We start from the raw sequence: 22,472 nt of genomic DNA, 5'->3' as shown, positions 1-22,472 counted from the left end.
ATACTTGGGTGAATTCTTATATAGATATCAATATCCCAAAGAGAATCTATTTTTACATTTCATCCGGGACATTGCAACTGTTTATAATATATATTCATAAGTGGCAATCCAAAATGACATTACTTTTGCCATACGAACATAAACGGAGCTGTACAAAAAGTAATTACATATTTCTTGTTGAATGAATGATAATCTTATTAAGATGTTTCCAGAACATCGGTGTAGAATGCACATCTGGTGGAGAGCAGATGGTGAACAGTCAAAGTATAATACAAGGTACTGAGAATAAAACCAAAGCAAGATCTACAGAGAGAAAGAACTGCAGCATGGATGAATCATGATTGCACAGTTTTCATACCACTTTAGACAACCCCACTTTACCTCAGCACCCAAGAAGAAATCTTCAAGCAGTCCATCCGTCCAATTGCAAAAGCATGAATGTAAAAATTCGATATATTCTTTTTCGTGGGTACAAAGAATGCTAGGAAGTGGATTACCAGAGATGCCCTATTGACTATCATACAACAGTGGAAAATAAAGAACCTCCAAGACGGCAAAGGAACAGAACTACACATGCCAAGAAGAAGGTAATTATCCCATTTGTTAACATACGCAAAAATAAAAACTGTATGTTTGATCAAAAGGGCTGTTCCAACCCTCCTTGATTATCACCTACATAGAAAGCTATATATGGGACAACACACATGGTGTCGGGGCTAGTACTATCTTGATTTCCTTGTCTTTCTATGCTCATTACTCAGCCAGTATACATTTTCTTCCAAAATTGTTTGGCACATGTCATTTATTTGTAATCTTGAACATTCAGTGTAAGTTTCGTTTGATTCTGTGAGAATTATTATTTTTTTTTTACCAGTACTGGAGTTTATCTTTAAGGGGACGTATCTAATCCGAGATGAAGACGACCGTGCAGCAAATATAGACAAATTCCTGGCCGTGCTGAAAGTAAATGAAAGCTACCTATTTGGCGACGCCACGTACTTCGTGAATCAAAGAAGAGAGTCAAAATTGAGGAGGCCTTTCGAAATGCCACACGGAGACTTGAAGAAGTTAAGACATTTCACACTTGAGCGAATAGAGCAACTGGTAGAAGATAACTTCTGATCTGAATGGAGAATGAAACCATAACTTTTAATCAGTGCATATATCGATTATGCATCCATATCAATATGGCATTTAGCAGGTGTGGATGGGTTTGTGTTGACTCAGCTGAAGAGAGGATATTTGGGGAAGATCTTCATTTTGTTCGGCTGGCCGCCATCAATAACGGTGGTGTTACGGTTTAAGAGGTTACGGCGGTCGCGAAAGAAGGGAATATATTCAATACATTACTTAAAGTAAAACGGGGGCAGTTCTTTGCAATTTCTGGGTTGAGACGTCCTAATGTTAGACGTGCCAGCGAGTCTGACGAAGTAGGTCTTTCGAGTGGTTGCAAGGTGAGCCTACGTCATTTCTTTCTAGTTACTTAAGTTGATAATACTTAGATAAGATTCAAGGTATTTCCGTAGTATGGTCATATTTTTAGTTTAAATATTTCGAAATTGTATGTGATTTTGTCAGTATTCTACATTATTGTCTAAGAAAGTGGAGACTTGATCACGGTTTCGTTGGTATTTTTTAGGCTAGCTAGGCTAGGCGTCGGGTGCTAGCTGCTAGCTACGGTAGATAGCTATAGCGTTCGGGAGAGGGCGTCTTGATTTTGTCTACCGCTATGATTGCCATGCATGCTTTGAGGCCTCGTGCCCGAGCGCGGGTTTGTTTGGTTCCATTTGTGGAGTACTAATATTATACAAATATACACTGTCATGAGAGGTTCAGGTTTAAACTATTGCCTAGTTGACACTTTCACGATTTTCGGTTCCCGCATAGTTCACGCACTGAAATTGCATCATGCATGCCAATGCGTGGACACTTGCGGGAAGGGGCGGGACGATGCGCGGCAATGCGCGGCAATGCGTGAAGAGCGAAAAAAAATTTCAACATGTTGAAAATTTTGCCACGCACTTCCCGCATTGCAGCAGTGCGTGAACTGTGCGCAAACTATGCGCAAACAAGTCGTGCCAATGCGTGCCAGTGCGTGGCGTAAAAACAGTGGGTACCCCACCCCCGGGAATGTGGCACGCACTTCACGACTAGTTCACGACATGGTCCCGCATAATTTGCGCAGTGGTTGCGCATCCTTCGCGCACTTTCACGCAAGGATCGCGCATATCAGTCACGTGATGCGTTTTGTCATTATATTCTTGTTTGAGCCAGCAGCAAAATCATGGCTTCATCCTCCTCATCAGATAATGATGGGACAGAGAACACAGAGCATGAAGAGAAAACTAAGCGAACAAAAAGAGCACGTACATCTAAAAGGGATGTCCCAGAGTACAAGTGGACCGAAGACGCTGTTCAATTAATAGCCGATTTTGTGAAGGAAAATTCAGCACTATATGATAAGACCCAGAAAGATTACATGAATGTTGCTACGAAGGGAAGGATGTGGGCGAATGGCGGTAAATTATTGGATCCACCTGCCACTGGTAAGTTCTCAATTTTGATGGTTGGTTAGTTAAGTTCCATACCCATGTTTTAAAAATCCTCCTTTTGTTTTTTGTTGTCTGCATTACTAGTTAATAAGAAAGTAATTTACTGGGAAAATAATTGTTGATATTTTCCTTTATAGAAATTAAATGTTTTTATTTTTTATTTTTAGGGTTAAACTTCACCACACAAATAGCCTATTTATTGTTTTCCTTGTTTTTAATGTAGGGGACCAGTGTAAGAAGTTGTACGAAAATAAGCGAACTCGGCTAGGAAAGATATTGAACAAGGAGAAAAAAAGTGGATCTGGGCAAACCAACAGAACGACACGTGATGATGAGATAGTGAACACGTGGGGATTTCTGAAGCAACACATTGTTCGTGGCAAGACAACGGCAAGTGACACGGTAGGTATATAAATGACCAATTCACAATTTTTATATTGAAATATTAGAATAACCTTGAAATAACCTTCAGAACCCTTTTCATAATTTTCATTTTGATGTTTCTTCACCTTGCAGTTTGATAGAGAAGGGGAAGTGCACGAACGAGAAGATGATGAAGTTTCTATCATGTCAGTTTCAGAAGATATGGATAATGAGACCTTGATCCCGTTGAAGGATCAGGTCCCAAAGTCGGCACGCTCCGAAGCCTCTGGAACTTCTGGCAGTAGAACTCCAGCTTCTCGATCAAGTACTGTTTTGCAGAATAACCTCGACGATGCTCTCCGTCAGGTAGGCATTATAGAACTTTTTTTTTTTTTTTTTTTTTTTTTTTAATTGAATACATTACCTAAGCCGGATCCGCTTTCAATAGTTCCATTTGGAAACTATAGAAATTAATTCACAACAAAAAGTATCATTGAAAATTAATTCTTCGACAATCGATCTAAATTTGTTGAGTATATGGCAGTAAATGACAGTAATCAGACCCTGACTTTAATTGCCTTACTAAATTACATTTGGTTATATTGTTTATGCCTTTCAGGTTCTTTCAAGAGCGGATAATTTGGGCCAGACAGCTGCTTTGACAGGTCAAAAAAAGATCGTCCATGATTTTGCCTGTCTTCTGGAGGGCCATATGCAGAAAATTCCAGAGCAATCGTGGCACAGTTTCCAAATTGAATGTCTGCAACTCGTTCACAATTTCAAACAGCCAACCAGGCCAACTCAACCATGTCAACAGCAACCCTCGTCATGGCAGTCAAACCAGTGGCCAATCAATAGTCATTGGTCCAATTTCAATCAATGGTCTCCAGCAAGTCCATCCTTCAACAATGTTGGGATGCCAGCCGCGCCTTCAGCTGTGCCTGTACCGATACCAACGTCTTCTCAGCAGTCCACTGCTTCGACCCCACCCTCCCGACGTAGTAATGAGATGGTTTCCTTGGTTCTGGAAGAGCTTGGAGAAGAAAAATAATGTGTTCAACAGCAGCCGGTGATTAAGAAAAGGCAATACTGGTTGCAAAACTAACGTCTTCCATATCGGGACACTCTTTCAGTACTTACCTTAATTCTTACATGGTAAAAAAAATAAAAGTAAAAAATAAATTGTTATTTGTTGTTGCCTTTGCAAGGAATTTTATTAAAAACCCACTCGGCAAGAAAACCATTTATTTATACATTTGGAACAGAGGTATAATATTTTCTGAAACGTAAACCAGAACTACACACTGAAGAGCAAGGGTAAAATGTGACAGTTTGATCAAAGTCGGAAAATATATTCCAGATTTTTGAATGTTCTGAGTTCCAGGGAGAGCTTCGATGGATATTCTCGATTTAGACATTTTGACATATACTCATGCATGATGCTTTTATCAAGAAACAAAATGAAAGGTTTACTGAGTGGAAGATTAATGCATCTTTTTGGTTCCTACGTTTTTACATTTGTTCTAGTAGTTGATTAGTTCATGTTACTCACTTGTTACAACTTTAAAGTGTTCAAAATATCATTGAGAAATCTTGGTAATTATAACATGTCTATAAGGTAGTTCAAATTGGAGATTCAGTTGTCAGTCACCATGAAACTAAACGTTATCCTGCAGACTTATTTTCTTTTCTTCATCACACGTTATTTAAATTGCATTTATGTGAGCATATCCAGAATGCCTAAGTTTTCTACTCGGTTATGTTTCTTTTATTAAAAACACGCAATTCGTGCATTCTGATTGCTTCTGACTACAAGTCTCTTATTACACACAAAAAACAAAACATGTAAAGTTGTTTATATGAAGAGTAACATATTGACAAATCAAAGGCTAATCAAAGACTGCAAAGATAGGTGAATATCAAGGCCTTTAATAAAATGGGTAACTATAAGCACTTGATATTTTTCATTGGATTTCAAAAATGATTGTTAAGTTTCCGCACAATTCGTTCAAGTGCACCTATTCATACGAGATAACACCGTCAACTGTTTGACTATTACATATATACATATGTTAATAGCATCTTCTTAAACGATGTAAAAGCATGATCGTATCAATAAATGATATTCAATTTCCCAGTTTTTCCTATCTCTCACAGATGTTTTGTGTAAAATATGATTGATGAATGGATACAATAATTCATTAATAAAGCGCAAGCTGAACGTCTCCAACGTCAGTCTACCGTCTGATCCGCGTTCAGGAAGCGTTTTTAATTTTCAAAAACTCTGGGCCGACGCAGGCTAAAAACGCAAAGGTGTGACACAGCCTTAACACGTGACTCTTGGTCACGTGTCATGACGTATGTCATGCACTTCCTGTCTGCTATAGCTTATTATAACTTTTTGTTTGTAAGAATCCGTTTTAATCCATGAGTGGTTATTTTTCAAAACATTCAAAAGGTTGAATCAATAAATGTATCTGTACCCGTGTTTATATCGACCCCCCCAAAAAACCAAACTGTTCTTCTTGCGTTAAAGGGTTGCAAAGGGGGGATTTAAAAACAATAAGATATAATTTAAAATACCTGCAGAGAAGTGCATGGCATACTTCATGCCACGTGACCCAGCGTTGCCAGTTAGCATGATAAATAACTTTTGCGTTATATTCATAACTTTCTTATTTATTGTCCGATTTACTTCAACGTTTTTGGTTTTGTTTTAATTGTTTTGTTTTTCGTCTGATTTATCTGCTTTTAATCAATACAAGATTTTTTTCTGGTGCGGACCCAGTCTTTAAATGTGCGTTCGTGTGTATGTGTGTGTGCGTGTGTGTGTAAATGCCTTCGATCGTGGACTTTCACCAGAATACACACCTTCAAACCGTGGACACACAGGAATCGTGGACGTCCACGATTAGAACGCCTATTATTTTCGTCATTTACGTGGCCCAATGAGGGCGCTCTCTTAATATCTGGAAAATTTGACGAAGTCCACGTTAGAGGTAATAAATAGTATCAGGAGTGTACGAATACACAGTTCGTGTGACAAAATTCTCCAGGAATCGTCGCGCATAAATGAATAACGCCCCCTTTCGGCAGTGAGTGACGTGTAGAGATCTAGATCGATATCGAGCGCCAAAACTCGTATACCGTGCACGCGCAACCAAAATACCAACGTGATCGTGACAATGTAGCCGCACCAAGTACGGCGCGCAAGTTCGCAAGAGGTGTGATAAATCTTCAATTTCAGGTACGTTTCTAATCATTTTTCTTTTCAAATACAGGATATTCATCTAGCCCAACATTTTGGGCTTAACTTGTGTGCGTTTTGGAGCTGAGAGAATTCAGCTTCATTACAAATTCGATGTAAGTCGCACAATCCGTTTAATGTATTGCAACTGCAAGAACTTGAGACTGTCTGTCAGGGGCGGATGCGGCCGCGGTAGGCCTACATAAGTCATAAGTTAGACTTTGTATGCTGGCTGGAGTACTCCAAGGCCAGGGTACACACCTTTTTTCTTGTTGAATATAAAATGTTATAAAATATAATTTTAATCACAGTGCTTGGTAACACTAGATGCAGAAAATTCTTGAGATTACTTAAAAATAAAAGAGAAGAAGAAAAAAATCATGAAGAAAATTTCTTTAGAACAAATCCTAAAGACTTAGATCTAGCCTAGTCAAAGACCTCTCGAGCGCTGTTGTAGTGTTTGATTGTCTTTTAAAGGTACGCACCTATCGCCACCAAGAATACATGGTAGGGTCTAATTATCTTCTATTTTATTTTCTTAATAACATCACATGGACAATATGCCTAAGATTGTTGCATCATGTGCCTTGGCGTAACTCGCCCGACCCTAAAAAAAGGAGCCGACCCTACCTTTTTTTTTTTTTTTTGCTATCGATATCTTTTTTTCGATAGTGATACTGATAGCGATCGCTATCGAAAAAAACCCGGAAAGTGTTTCGGCTGCGCATATTGCGCTTTTGAATGTTCAATTTTTCCACAAAATAAACTTTCACTAGGTTCTGCATGTGTTTGAATGTATCCATGTAAACGTATGGTTGTATGTAATAGCGCCTGCATGAATAGTGGTGTGTGTGCAGGTTACGAACGCACACAAAAATAAATAAACAAATAAATAAATAAATCCCGACCGACCGACCCTATTTTTCAGGGGCCCGTTACGCCAATACAACAATTTTTTTTTGGGGGGGGCCTAAGCAAGAAAACAGTGTCAAGGCATATTCTTTGAAGCCTGAACTTGTGATTGATCCCATACAAGTCACTTTGATACACTATGTCACAACAATTCATTTTTAACCTCATCAATGTCAATTACTTATGTAATTTATTTTATTCACTAATATTTGAAGAACATATCCTGAAAATTTAAACAGGTTTCTTTATAAAAAAGAAATTAGAGCCACTTTCTTGATTCAGCAGTTATGCCACTTTTCAGGAAATTTCCTGATTTCAGGAAATTTGTGTGAGATGCTTGTGTACAAAAGTATAGGTAAAAGGTCACTTTCAAAAAAAAATTCTGGCTATTTCAGGAAATTTTATCTTCCATTTGTGGCATCTCTGATTCAGGTCCGTTTCGAGAATAAGGCATATGAAGTGTTGATCCCCATAGTGTAATAATTAGTGATTAATTGGCAATTAACAGCTAAATTAAAAAGTTTGCATCAAATATGGTGTCATTTGTTGGGGAATAATAATTGGGACAACATATTTAAAAAAAAAAAAAATCATTTTTTTGGCATTTTTCACCCTGAAATCGAATTTGGATGAACTTGTGACATGCGACCAAGCATGAATTTTAACTTCATGGCAGTGCATACCGCCACACATGTGTGGCTGTAATTAAAGACACAAGCGTGTGGCAATATCCAACCCACGTAGGGCTCGATACAGCCACACACTGCTCTTAACTGTATCAAATTGGACTTTGTGCATAAATGAATGAAGTGTTTTCATGTGGTACCGGTGGTGCCGGAAGGTGGCATACGTACGCGCGCACACTGCCAGTAGTAATACACCACAGAGGCACTACTACTGGCATTGTGCAGGCGTGCGTATACCGCGCCCCGGCTAGTAGTATAGTACAGTACCATAGAATTATGTATAGTAAGTGCTACCGGCGCAGCGAACACCACATGAAAATTATGCATTTCTCATGCCCAAGTACAAAATCGATAGAGGTAAGAGCAGCGTTTAATTGGCTGTATCTAGCCCTACGTGGGTTGGATACCGCCATACACGTGTGTTTTTAATTAAAGCCACACGCGTGTGGCGGTATTCATTTATTTTAAAAATATGACAATGGTATACCGTGTGTCTCAAAAAAAACGTAACACTTTTGAAATGGTTGCCAAATTGAGCATATATAATTTTATGAAAAAATGTCTATATGTATGGAAAGCTAAAGGACCAACCTTTCATATGATATGAAAAAATTAAAAAAAAAATCATGCTTCGATGGACAGTGTTCACTTAAGTTAGAGGTATGAAAATGGGCCTGCGCAGGATTTTTCCTTCCAATTTTGGACAGGTAAATTACTTGTAACTTACAAAATAAGGTCGATATGAGATATTCATGATCGATGGATCAAAAGGATATTTTGAATCAAAAGGATATTTTGAATACCTCGAATACCATTCCTTTTTCAGTGTTATTTATCAATCCCGAAACACCACCGCCCACCCCCCCCCACACACACACACACACACACACACACTTCCACCCACTCCCATCTCATTGTATCATTGATCTGGTAGATGTGAACGGGATTAAGGAAGAATGGGAATTGGCTAAATTGAAATATTCCAAATCATAATTGACATTACGCAACCCACTGTCCTCCCCCTCCCACACACACACACACACACACACACACACACACAACCTTCTTCCCATCCTCTCACCTACTCCTTGCTTTTTTATCAGTTTTCTTCCGAAAGTTTGGTGGATCATTTTTTCCATTAATAATCAAATTAACCAGTCACTCATTTTGATCATTGAAATCAATCGATAAATCACTGAAACATTAATTCCATCAAGCAATTGCTCAAACCAATTATCACACGCACACAAACCACACACACACGCACGTACACACACACACACACACACATTAGGGCAGACATGACAAAAAACAAGTTAAATCTTTTTTTAAAAGATTTTCATGTTTCTTTTATTTCTTTCTTATTTAAAACTGCTTTGTTCATCTTAAAATGAAAGATCTGACAAAAGTAATCAGTTCAGTAGTCCACATGGCTATCTTTTCTTCTTGATTGAATATCAAGGCTTTCAAAGTACCGACTGAGTAAGGGTACCGGTAAAGATAAAAGTCTTTCACATTAATGATCGACGTGTCCACCTTCTCTCTCGATACACGATCTTGCCCGTTTCAGCATGTCCAGAACAGCTCTCCTGACTGTGGCTCTGTCTTGACGAAGGACATCAATCTCATGGGTGATTCTCTCCTTGATATCATCCAGCGTGTCGGGAGGTGTGGTGTAGACCTTGGCCTTGAGCCATCCCCACAAGAAGAAGTCGAGAGGCGTCATGTCAGGTGAACGTGGAGGCCATTCAACTTCGCGGTTGAGGGATATCACTCGATCACCGAAGAGCTGGGTGAGGCGCTCTGTGACATCCCTGGAGCGATGGCAAGGTGCCCCATCTTGCGCCCACCATACGCGTTGAAACCGTCCATTCCTGCCACGGCGATACCTTGCAACTCTATCGAGGGCAGGGACAACATGTCCATCTATCATCTGGAGATAGGCTTCACCGTTGACATTGTTGTCAAAGAAGATGGGCCCAATGATGTCCCCTCTGCCAGTGAGACCGGCCCACACCGTCACCTTGGACCGGTTGTACTTCCTTTGGTAGTCGAACTCTTCTGGAGGATGCCCTTTATCCCGGTATGCCACAAGATTGTGCGTGTTGACCTGGGCATTGAGAGCGAAACCGGACTCGTCCCCTATCAACAAGTCATCTAAGAATCGCGCCGGCCTTCGGAGTAGCCACTCACAAAATCTTGTGCGACGCTGACGATCTCCTGGGAGAAGCTCGTGTCTCTTGATCATCTGGTAAGGGTGGTAGTGAAGATCAAGTAGCGTGATCCTGTTGAAGGTGGCGTGGGGTAGATCTGTAGGGTTTCGCCGACAGCTGATGTCTCCATCCTGATGATCCTGAATGGCTTGACGAACCACTTCAATATTCTCTGCCGATCGTCCAGTCCTGAGGCGTCCTGATCTTCCTCGGTTCAGATTATGGCTCGTCCCCGTTCCCTCGTACTTGGCGACATTGCGGTACACGGTAAGACGCGAAGGGCAGCGTACATCCGGGTAGACTTGTCTGAACCTCTGACAGACTGCTGTAACATTGTTAGTTCGATGATACTCAGTTACCATGAAAGCACGCTGCTGATTTGTGAATTGGGGTCGTTCCATACTGACAACATGGCATAAGATGGACTGTTTGAAGGCTATGTAACAACTTAATGCAGTTATTTTTACTCTTAAACCTGTAATGTGTAATACCATGTTTTTGCCTCTTTGTTTTAGTATTAAACAGTGATTTTGGATAAAGAGGATTATGTAACAGTTTCTGGCTACTCAGTGTTCAGGCCAATGAAGAATAACAATGCAATGTCATACGGTATTCCATGGACAGGTGATAACAAGTTCAAATGTGGGGAAAGAGAAGGGGTCTGGTATTTTCAATGCATAATGAATGATGTACTTAGCTATTACATGTTTGGGTCATTCATAAAACCTGAATAAAATGTGATTGATGATCCACCAAACTTACGGAAGAAAACTGATAAAGAAAAGGCAAGGGGTAGGTGATGGGATGGGAAAAGGTTGTGGGGGGGAGGAGAGTGGGTTGCATAATGTCAATTATGATTTTGAATACGGTATTTCAATTTAACATTTTCCCATTCTTCCTTAATCCCGTTCACATCTACCAGATCAATGATACAATGAGATGGGAGTGGGTGGAAGTGTGTGTGTGTGTGTGTGTGTGGGGGGGGGGGGGGGTGGGCGGTGGTGTTTCGGGATTGATAAATAACACTGAAAAAGGAATGGTATTCGAGGTATTCAAAATATCCTTTTGATTCAAAATATCCTTTTGATCCATCGATCATGAATATCTCATATCGACCTTATTTTGTAAGTTACAAGTAATTTACCTGTCCAAAATTGGAAGGAAAAATCCTGCGCAGGCCCATTTTCATACCTCTAACTTAAGTGAACACTGTCCATCGAAGCATGATTTTTTTTTAAATTTTTTCATATCATATGAAAGGTTGGTCCTTTAGCTTTCCATACATATCAACATTTTTTCATAAAATTATATATGCTCAATTTGGCAACCATTTCAAAAGTGTTACGTTTTTTTTGAGACACACGGTATATGCAATTTTTTTCTCGTATAGACTGTACAAATGGCAGCAGATGACTTAAATCTGGCTACAGAGGAGAAAGTGCAGATTCTTTTATACTTTATAGATCTTTACAAGGACAGTAGCATTTCGTACGAGGAACTCGTGGCAGTTGTTGTGGAGATTTTATTGCAATTGTGAAGCCTAAAGGTACAGTAAACTAGCTATAGAATGAAACTAATTTCTAAGTAAGAGACCATAAATTTGTGACTTGAATCTGTGACTTTTGAACTTTCTTCAGAATACCAATTGCCAAGATAAGACAAAATTTGTCTAGTATAAGATCCTTACACTAGCTGTTACACTTTAATACAGAACACTTCGCTAAGAGTGAAGACAATATTTAATTCCTGCACAGTAGTCTTTGGGTGATAAGTTCAGGTTTTTCATTTTTTTTAGCACTAAATGATAATATTTCCAACATTTTTTGAGGATATGTAATTTCCTGGTACTTCACGTAGCATACATCATGCAGCTCATTTTTGTTTTTACTGAATACATTGTTAACCAATGCCTTGAAGTTGAAGCCATTATGAATTAGACTCTTTTCCACAGAAATAGGATTTGCAATTCTAGTGCTTTCTGGTATACAGACTATTCACAGAGGCTATTAAATGTTTCATTTTAACCCAATTTGCAATAGGCAATTCCTGATATTTTTACAACACTTTTTGAATGCACATTTTATGTTTTTGTTAGAGTTCCAAATAAAAAATTGAGTTAACTCCTGGTTAAAGCTCATTGTACCAAAAGTTCAGTGTTTTGAAGGTTCGTTGTTCCAAAAATAAAGGTTCAATGTTCTGAAAATGAAATAAGGATCGATGTTCCAAAAATAAACAAATTCAAGGTTTGCTGTCCCAAAAATGAAATACTTAAGTGTACATGTGTGCTTTGAACTTTTAATTGAATGTATGAGTATTAAGAGCAAAACACACAGGCAAGCAAGTATAATTCTGAATATGATGAGACCTGTGTTAAATTGAATGTCTTGGTACAGAAAAAATACAAGTTGCTTTTAAATACAGTCATGTAGTGCGTGTCAGAAAAAGGTAACCAAGATTTATCTTGAATGATTTCTTGGATGTGGATAATTTTAGGGAAAATTCCAAGGCATCATTAATTAGATAATTGTCTCATGACACCAAGATGTCCTTCTTTTCCTCATGGATGACTACGCAAATGAATGAAAGTCAGAAATGGCTTTGCATAACTTTTGACTTTGACAGTTTTACCATTGATTGATTTCAGCTTGAATAATGCCAACAAAAATAAGATTATGCTTGACTGAATTCTTTCAATTCGGACAAAATATAAGGAATTCATACCAATTCAAAGTTACCTTACATAAGTTATAACAGTTCTTGAATAGTTTCATAAGTCAAGTGGCTAAACGTGCATGAAGCAAGTTGATATCATGGGAGCATCCCATGAGTCCGACAGCCTACGAGTCCGACAGCTCACGAATCCGACAGAAATGAATATAAGCCTACTACATCGACATTTTTCAAAAAGAGGTTCTAGCTAGACATTTTGACTTTTAGGCTCGCTAGATCGACACTGACAAATTATTTACTTTGAGACCGACACTACGCAAAAAGGGCCTACGAGACCGACTAACGTATTATAGTGCAATAGACCGACAAATTGGTAAAATATATTGCTAGTCAGACAGTTCAGAAAATAGGAATCTAGTCCGCCAACAATAGATGGCACTATTCAATTGTCGGAGTAATGCGCAAAATTTATAAATTATCGGACTAAAATACAATTTGAACTACTGTCGATCTAATCGGCTAAAAAGCAAACTGTCGGACTAATAGACCAATTTTACCTAGAGTCGGTCTCGTTTGTAAAATTTATGTTTGGTCGTGCTCATAGGCATTTTTATAATTTTGTCGGATAAATGAGCTGTCGGACTCAAGTCCGTTTTTATTTAATGTCTATCTCGTTCACCAATTATTAAAAATGTCGGCCTCGTGGGTTGTCGGACTCGTGGGCTGTCGGACTCGTCGGGAGTACCCGATATCACTGCCTCACAATTTCCCATTGACTCTGTACACACAAATGGTTAAGTTAAAGTTGCACTTTTATGCCTAAATAAAGTATTGTGTGAGACCATTCATGCTTGAATAGTTTAAAATTACAGTGGTGGGCAAAACATACTTGTATCCTAATCCTGGTCGTACACAGATTTTGATAAAATGTATAATTTTTTCAACAGACTCTATTGGAAAATATGGAGCAATGACATCATCAACAAAGTCAATGCAAATTAAAATGTTTTGTGTGTTTTAGGGGGAAATTTTGCTGCTGAACACTTTTCAGCCATAATTATCCTAAAATGAACTGAGCTCAGCCACTGAAAGCTAAAATAAACTAAATACATCTATTTATGAAAATTCTCCTCAAATTCAATTTCTATTACCTCTTAATTGAATTCGCATTTAGTTTTCAGGTCGACAACATTTTTTGAAGGGTTAAGTCTTAAATATAATTGGAGGGGGCATGTTGATTTTGGTCTCATAAATTGCCATAGACATCAAACGAAGCAGTCCATAGATACATTGTTGAAAAAATTATGTGTGTCGGACTTATGCAAAACAACGTGGGGGGGGGGCATAATGCCTCTCCTCTGGCTCTACTGTGTTTCAACTCAAATCTTGTTTTTAGGACAATATATTAGGGGTTTATTATTAAAGGTATTTAGACAGTGTAATTGGATTTGTCACAATTGAAAACATAATAAGCCATTAAAATGCCAATTGCCCTTCAAAAAAGAGAATAGAAGATACAATTTTTGTTCACATTTTTGAAAAATGAGGACTCAGCATTTTTGCCCACGCCTCCTTAAATTTGATTTTTGGGCGGCACTGTCTGGATATTCTTCCAATTTGGTGTCATATCGATCAGGAGATCAAGCTGCATCAACAAGCTGAGATATGTCCCATCTGTTTCTGAAAAATACTTATTCCCCTGTAGCCCACTTCTAATAGTAAACATCCTACTAAATGCCCCTCAGTAAATAGTGCTATATCCTGCCAACGCGGAATCCATAATTTCCACTTTACTCTACTACTCCATGATAAAGTTGATTTATATCTTATCCCCCTCCGCTCTCCCCTTCCACCACAAATACAATTCTTTTTCCATCTTTTTTTAAAATGTACTATGCAAAGACTGATGCTGTTTCAATCACCAGTTTAAAGATATTCAGTCCAAAGTTTACCTAATTTTTTGTGTTCTCGCTGTTAACATCCCCAATGAAAATATCTAGTTCCTCATCTTTAAATACATTAAACAGAAGTGCAGCATTTTCCTCTCACAATTTTTCCTTGGGGGGCTGCCATTTTGATTACAATTCATGTCCGCGTGAAAATATCGGCCAGCACACAAACACAGCTAGCCGGCCGGCCGACCACAGGGGAGGGGTGCCAGTACGATCAAGATGCCTGGCACAACTGGGGAATCTCTGGCTAGCTTGCCACATCTCCGCTGCCTGCTGACAGTTGCAAATTGTGCATCCGATACCGATAGCATCATAGCTCTATATCCTAAACGATTTCTATACCATGAGGCTATAATATAATAATTTTGATAATAATGATAATAGAGCGCCAACTCCTCTCTGTAGATATGGCAGATAAAAATCATTGCGATGATGAAATGCTCATTTCACGCTGTTCATTGGACTGTTGTTTACATATGACGTCATAGATATAACTTCAAACGGCAAGATCCTAGAGGCTAGACTAAAATTGCTAAATTGCTCAACAAAAATATTAACTAGGTCAAAGGACATCATGGATGTAGTGATCTCATAACTCGATGCCACACTATCATGACTTGACCTGTAGATCTACCAAAGGCACTCCACAAATGCCTAGCCTTAGATAATAGTAAAAGTAATTAACAATAACTGTAACAACTAAAGTTAGGACCTCGGGCTAGGTCAAGGTGTCCAGTTAAAAAGGGACTCTGGGAGCATTTGAATAGGATACATGGCCAAGGTCTCCTTTTGCTCTACATGTAAGTCTACATGTATTATTGAAAGATGAACAGTATGTAGGCCTATTATCAGTTTGCAGATTTTGACTTCCAAATTAATTTGGATCAAGTTAGTCTATTCTGTATTCATTGGATATCAATGAGTAAGCGTCGCATTAAATGTCACATTAAATAACTGTTACATCACATCTGTTTTGTTTTGAACAGTATGTCTTCCAGGAGAAAAAGATTTTCTCCGGCAGCCGAAGCAGAGCATTTCTGTAGCCTGGGGAAGGACAAGAGTGGATTTCAAAAACAATATATAAATGATGTGATCGGTAAGAATAACCTTTCTTTGAGTTTAAATAAGTGCTGCCAAGAACTGTAAATTTAGAATGAAATATGGAATAATTTTTACAAGTGTGTGTAGTATTATTACGTATGTTACAGATACAGTTACAGTTCTATCTGCTTCTAGTAAAGTCTGTGTTTCAAAAGGGAGACAGTGGATCAGGACATTTTGGGGAATTTGTATCTTTTAGTGGGTGAGGGCTATTTGTCTTTATTATGGGTGTGGATCACTAAATTTTCTGATAATTGCTGCCTATATCATTGACTTTGAATAAACTTGGAAAAGTTTTATTCAATGTACCTTTCCCATCGGGCTCCTCAGGACAGTTTCCAGACCAAAAGATCTGCCATCTGATTCTTTTGGCCGAGAACCAGAATTGTCTCTCACAGTCACAGCTTTCCTTTCTTGCGGGGACCATGGATCAGTATACACAAAGTAGGATTCTCATCTTTGGTAATAATCACCTGATAACAGTGCAGAACTGTGAATGGATTCCATCAGCATTGGATTTGGTTAAGTTTGACTGGATGGAAATGATAAGCTCTAATTGGTTCGTGTCTTTTGGTTTGGTCAGTGTTTCATTTTGGCTAAAGTGAAGACACAACAAAAAATGTGTTTTAATGATCAGAAAAAGAAAAAAAAAACTGGTTAATGGTACAAGGCACGTGCTGGCAAAAGAGTAATACTTTTTCTAGCATCTAATGTTACTGCATGATTTTGTAGCAAAACACCAGCTGTTTGGCAACAGTGACCCCTCACGTACCTTTAGTAAATTTGTACGTCATTTTGTTGAAAGACAAAAAAATTGATAAAATACTTTTTGAGTTGCGGTACAATTATGATTTCTGATTTTTCCTTTAACCTTCAAAATCACAAACATTTGTATTTTCCAGGATATGGTCTTTTTACATCAATGACTTTCGAGAAGGGGAGCTTTCTCCTTGAATATAGAGGCGAGCGGTCTTTAGTTTCTGATGATGAGGAGATGACCAGTGAAGACTCGTATGTTTTTCACTTTAAACACTGTGGTGTAAAGTACAGGTAGGCAAACCGAAGTTCAATTCTATTCTTTGGTCCCAAGGCTCTCCCTCTGGTCAACTAGCGAACTCTAAAATTTCTTGAAAGTGCTTGCTAATATTCTGAAATTTTACATCATTTATTTTTTTCAGGGATTTTGTTATCAACTTATAAATAGTTTTCAAAAAAGCTAAAATGCTGTAACAGGAGATATTTTGGTCCCTTCATTATTCAAAGGTCTGATAAATTTGAATGTCATCTTTGTGTGGTGCACATTATGCACATAAACTTTAAGGAACATCTGCACATGTAATTTACAGCATTGTTGACATGTACAATGTACATGCATTTTATGGTCCCATTGTGCTCTGTTGTGAAAATATTTTTTTCTACATTTATATTGTACATAGTTTTTTTTTTGGGGGGGGGGGGGGTCTATTGCAGCCATTCTGAATTTAAAAAAATTACTGCAAATGACATTAATGATACAATCTTTAAAAAAAAATCTTGTTTTCAGACACTAATTCACTCACACGTGTACATCATAATTACATGCACTTTGTGGTCAGACAGTGCTAGTTCTTTCATATTATATAGTAAATTAGTATATTAGTTAGGGGCTTATGTTGGCATTTTGAATTTCAAAATGCAGCATTCTATCGTATAAGAAATTCAAGGTTTAGCTAAAAAAATCATGTTTTCAGACAGTTTCATTCATCCATCACAATTACAGGCATTTTATGATCAGTGTGTGTGTAATTTTGTGATTTGTATGGCTAATTTGCATATTTTGGCGGCTATCTAGGATTTTGTCAATTTGCAAAAAATGTTGGTTTTTTGAGTGGCATCATTTAGATTTGGAATCAGCATCCTCAACTTAACGAACCATCAAAAAACATTGACTTACATGTATTATTTCATTCCTACGTGGACAATTCGCGTAAGTGGACATAATTCCAAGGACACTTTTTAGCAGAAAGCCACTGCTATGTTTACTGACAAGGGTTTCTTGGTGATGGTGATGACGATTTTGATGATGATGGTGATGGTGGTCGACGTTTACGATGATTATGGTGATGGTGGTGATGATGATGGTGATGACGATTCCGATGATGCAATACACACCCCTTCTTTACGAACCTACAACAGAGGACTCCTGTATTTATATGCTATTTCGCCGTGGACATTAGGGCTGGCAATACACACCTCTTCTTTAAAGGGGAAGTCTATGCGATAATTTAATTTAAAATTGAAATAGAGCAAAAATCAAGCTTTCAGAAAATGTCTTACTTGACTCTGTAGACCCATGAATAACCGAGTAATCACTGGAAAAGCGATATAAGCAAAAGTGCTCGCACGAGCCAGTTTTACCCGAAATGCATTTCGCTACACTGTCCGCATGACGTCAGTGTCGCACTTTTGTTGAGCAAGCAGTCAGAAATCCCACGGCTTGAGGTTCAAACACCAATATTTCTACATTTTTACATCAAAATTGTCAGCTCAAATATCTAGAATCTATTGAGCATATATCGCCCTATGTGTCAAGGGCTTCAGAATTGGAAAAGTGGTCATTTTCCCCAAGAACTGATAAAATTTGTGCAGCTATACACTTGACACATCGATATCTTGCATCCAGTCAATGGAGAAAGTTCGCACATGCGCAGTTATAGTGCCACAATGACGTCACACGGCCATCGCACTTCGGCAATGCGAGAACTATTTTAGAAATAATTACCATCACAAAATTGGAGCTTAAAAATCACAAAAGTAACGCCCGTGGATGAAAGTGGTATCAAAATGCTCCTTAATTTTCAAGCCATAAAATAGATTTTATTGGAAATCGTCTAGACTAGGCCTGAGTCGAAACGGGTCCCCGCCCGGGGCCCGACCGTCGAGCTGAAACCCGGTTTTTGGTTTTCGGGTTTCGGGTTTTTCAAAATTAAATTTCACACTGATATTTTGAAATATAGAACTAAAAATATGGAATTCACAAACTTATATTTCAATATAATCAAATAAATATGCTTTAGAAATAAATGGATATTGTTTCAGTTGACGGTAGGTGTTTTTATCGCTCTAAAATTGAGGCTGCAAGAAAGGAATCACGCTTCGTGGTACCGATCGAGTGCGTTCAGAAACGGAAGTGGAAATAGATCTATGACCCACTGAAGACAGAGCAAGAAAATGCCACACACAAGACTAAAATATTGATCAGACTATTGTAATTAAATCGTAATACTAAAGGCATTAATTTAATTGTCAAAATATATCCACAACATAATGGTTTATCCTTGATAGTTTGATGAAGGAAAATAAATTAAAGCTCTTGAAATAACATCGAAGTGCCTTTCGTTCGTTCTAAAAAATGCGTGTATAACGGCAAGCAGAAGTTACGAGTCAAGCTTGATATGCACGTTTAAATCCCTACACCGTCATCCGACCTGATCGGTACAATAAGCATTAAACCAATTAAAAAACATCACGTAAGACTTTAAGAGACTCCAATTCAACAAAATTACCGTAAAATAATTATTTGCTTTGACAAATAATACTATAGATATTCATAGATATTCATAATATCTTACAGAAATAATGATATTTCATGAGCTACGTGCTCGATATCGAGTTCAGCTAGCCATCATTTTGAAATGAGACGTAGTTGTCATGCATGCAGCGCAGAATGCGGCAGCTCGCAGCTAGAGAGGGAAAAAAAAAATCACGTAATAGTCACGTGAATATCACGTGATCTCAGGCCCGCGCTTTTTCCTCTCTCTTCTGCATACTGCCCTCTACAGTCTACTGTATGACAACTACGTCTCATTTCAAAATGATGGCTAGCTGAACTCGATATCGAGTACGTAGCTCATGAAATATTATTTCTGTAAGATATTATGAATATCTATAGTATTATTCGTCAAAGCAAATAATTATTTTACGGTAATTTTGTTGAATTGGAGTCCCTTAAAGTCTTCCGTGATGTTTTTTAATTGGTTTAATGCTTATTGTTCCGATCAGGTCGGATGACGGTGTAGGGATGTAAACGTGCATATCAAGCTTGACTCGTAACTTCTGCTTGCCGTTATTTATACACGCATTTTTAGAACGAACGAAAGGCACTTCGATGTTATTTCAAGAGCTTTAATTTATTTTCCTTCATCAAACTATCAAGGGTAAACCATTATGTTGTGGATATATTTTGACAATTAAATTAATGCCTTTAGTATTACGATTTAATTGCAATAGTCTGATCAACATTTTAGTCTTGTGTGTGGCATTTTCTTGCTCTGTCTTCAGTGGGTCATAGATCTATTTCCACTTCCGTTTCTGAACGCACCCGATCGGTACCACGAAGCGTGATTCCTTTCTTGCAGCCTCAATTTTAGAGCGATAAAAACACCTACCGTCAACTGAAACGATATCCATTTATTTTTTAAAGCATCTTAATTTAATTCCATTGATTATTTTATTGTTTTGAAAGCAGTAACTGTCTTTTCCGTCGCATTATTAGAACAGCAACTTAGTCTAACTCCCGCCGCTGCATGCACACGATTTTTAGTGTCAGTGCAGTGGTGAAAATTTCGGGTACCCGGTCCCCGCCCGAAATTTTCAAGTCAAACCCGGGTTCGGCAAAACCCGTGATGACTCAGGCCTAGTCTAGACTTCCCCTTTAAAGGGATCGTTTAACAATGATAAATCTGAGATACACGGCCCTACGTGTTATCAGTGTCTGTGATATGGTGTAATATTGAAGCCCTAAAAAAATCGCGCTTCAAAATGATCAAGAAGTGCCTCAAAAAAGTAAAAATCTGTGAGTGACCGGTTTTACCATACTCGTTTCCCCCAATAGACTGTAGTGTTATGAAAACCGTCCGGCGAACGGTTTTGAAAATTTGTAATTTCAATCATAAATATCTTGATAATCAGACAGGCGATCGGCTTGTAAAAGTCATGGAGTTCCTGACTGACATAAAGGTTTATAATTATCATAGCAGCATGAGCTAAATCCCGGATTTTGTTTCAGAATCTGAGACAAAGTTACCGGATCCCTTTAATACAAACCTGCAACAATGGACCTCTGTATTTGGGCAGGTCCAAGCTAATCCGCACATTAGGTATGTAACATTTCAGAGATTTCGGACTATAAAAAGACAATGAGAACAAATTGTGATTTAAGAGACAATCATGTCTATCATTGTACCTATGGGGAGAACATTTGTGCAAAGTTTCGCGACTCTCGGTCTTTTGGTTAGTGAGTTAGGTGGAAATTTAGGTGTGTTACGTATGGGACGCAGAGAAAATGAGATTTTTTAAAATAAAAGTTTGAGCTTAAATCTCTGTGAAAGTATTTTAGTTATCATTCTGAAACTTACTGTGCATAAAGGTAAACTACATGTACTCAATATTTTAAATCTGAAGTTTCAGCCAATTCCATTGAATAGTTTCTTCATAGTGATTGATTAATCTCACAAAAGTTATGTTACGTATGGGATGTTTCGTATGGGACACTTTTGGACGCATGCATTTTCAATAGGAAAATCTGGAGAAAAAAAAAAATCAATTTTCTGTGAAAATGTAAGGTTGCCTTCACACTTATATCAGGTTTTTGGTACCATTTGGTGATAATTAACATACAGAGCTTATCCAGGCAGAAAGAAAATGAAATCCCACCTTTTTTCATCTGCTGCTGTATATTTTTTTTTTTCTGCCATTGACTTTGTACACACATTGCCCAGAAATTACTGTTGATATGTGATATTTTTGGAATATTATTTTTCAAATTCAATTTTGTTTGTTTATTTCTATTTTTCTATAAATATCTTGTAAAAAAAAATTACCACAAAAAGAGATCAAATAAAAATTAATTGCAAGTATTATAGCACACTATAATTCGTAATTTCGGAAGAATCATAACATTTGTAAAAAATATATTTTTTTGTAAATAACCGTATGTTAAATAACTAATAATATAATGATATTATCATCCAAAGGTATTTTTAAGACAGTAGATTATGATCAGATTGAAGTGCAGCTGTAAAATTTCCCAATAACAAGGTTTAAATTTTGTATTCTTAGCTATACCCATAGGAAAGAAATGAGCCTGCCGCATACTCCTGCGGCAGACTTGCCGCAGATCTGCAGCAGACCTGCCGCAGACAGTCATCTTTTTCACATGCAAATTAGTTTTGCCGCAGACTTGCCGCAGACTTGCCGCATACTCTTTCAGTATGAGGAAGAGTCTGCGGCAGGTCTGCCGCAGACTTGCTGCAGACCTGCCGCATACTCTTTCAGTAAGATGAAGAGTCTGCGGCAGGTCTGCCGCAGGCTTGCCGCATACTCTTTCAGTATGATGAAGAGTCTGCGGCAGGTCTGCCGCAGACTTGCTGCAGACTTGCCGCATACTCTTTCAGTATGATGAAGAGTCTGCGGCAGGTCTGCCGCAGACTTGCTGCAGACCTGCCGCAGACTCTTCGTCATGAATATTCATATCTCATATAGACCTGCTGCAGACCTGCCGCATACTCTTTCATATCCAGTACGTGGCAATAAAGTATGCATGTAGAAGAACCAGTGATAAACTGATTGATAATTCATAATCGATATTGGCAATATCGATATTACCAATTAGGTAATACCAATATATATCGATATTACCAATTAGGTATATTCTATTCTCAATTGTATTAACTTCATCACATTGATCATTTGAAGTGTATTCAAGAGTAACATTTAAAGTGACACAGGCTCGTACA

At 38.1% G+C, this 22,472-nt stretch overlaps 2 protein-coding genes across 3 annotated transcripts in view; both read left to right on the top strand.

Moving 5' to 3' along the window:
* The first annotated feature begins 2,010 nt into the window (after nucleotides 1–2,010).
* Nucleotides 2,011–4,067, top strand: LOC763564. Its single transcript, XM_011672935.2, has 3 exons — nucleotides 2,011–2,954; nucleotides 3,069–3,281; nucleotides 3,535–4,067. Exons 1-3 carry the CDS (start codon nucleotides 2,697–2,699, stop codon nucleotides 3,964–3,966), a joined length of 903 nt encoding a protein of 300 aa, XP_011671237.2. The 5' UTR covers nucleotides 2,011–2,696; the 3' UTR covers nucleotides 3,967–4,067.
* A 1,122-nt stretch (nucleotides 4,068–5,189) lies between these two features.
* Nucleotides 5,190–22,472, top strand: part of LOC115923634 — a 55,011-nt gene continuing 37,728 nt past the window's right edge. Inside the window, exons 1-4 of one of the 2 annotated variants that reach the window (XM_030984710.1) lie at nucleotides 5,190–6,162; nucleotides 11,364–11,519; nucleotides 15,582–15,691; nucleotides 16,599–16,746. In XM_030984710.1, coding sequence (XP_030840570.1) covers nucleotides 15,583–15,691; nucleotides 16,599–16,746 — 257 coding nt within the window. In that variant the 5' untranslated portion in view covers nucleotides 5,190–6,162; nucleotides 11,364–11,519; nucleotide 15,582. The remainder of the gene's footprint in view (nucleotides 6,163–11,363; nucleotides 11,520–15,581; nucleotides 15,692–16,598; nucleotides 16,747–22,472) is intronic. The other variant, XM_030984709.1, reaches the window with a different exon arrangement.

The sequence above is a fragment of the Strongylocentrotus purpuratus genome, unplaced genomic scaffold (genome assembly GCF_000002235.5).
Source record: "Strongylocentrotus purpuratus isolate Spur 01 unplaced genomic scaffold, Spur_5.0 spur5_scaffold_14, whole genome shotgun sequence".
Taxonomy (NCBI): domain Eukaryota; kingdom Metazoa; phylum Echinodermata; class Echinoidea; order Camarodonta; family Strongylocentrotidae; genus Strongylocentrotus; species Strongylocentrotus purpuratus.
Note: the sequence above shows the minus strand (reverse complement) of the source record. Positions and strands in the feature narration are given on the sequence as shown.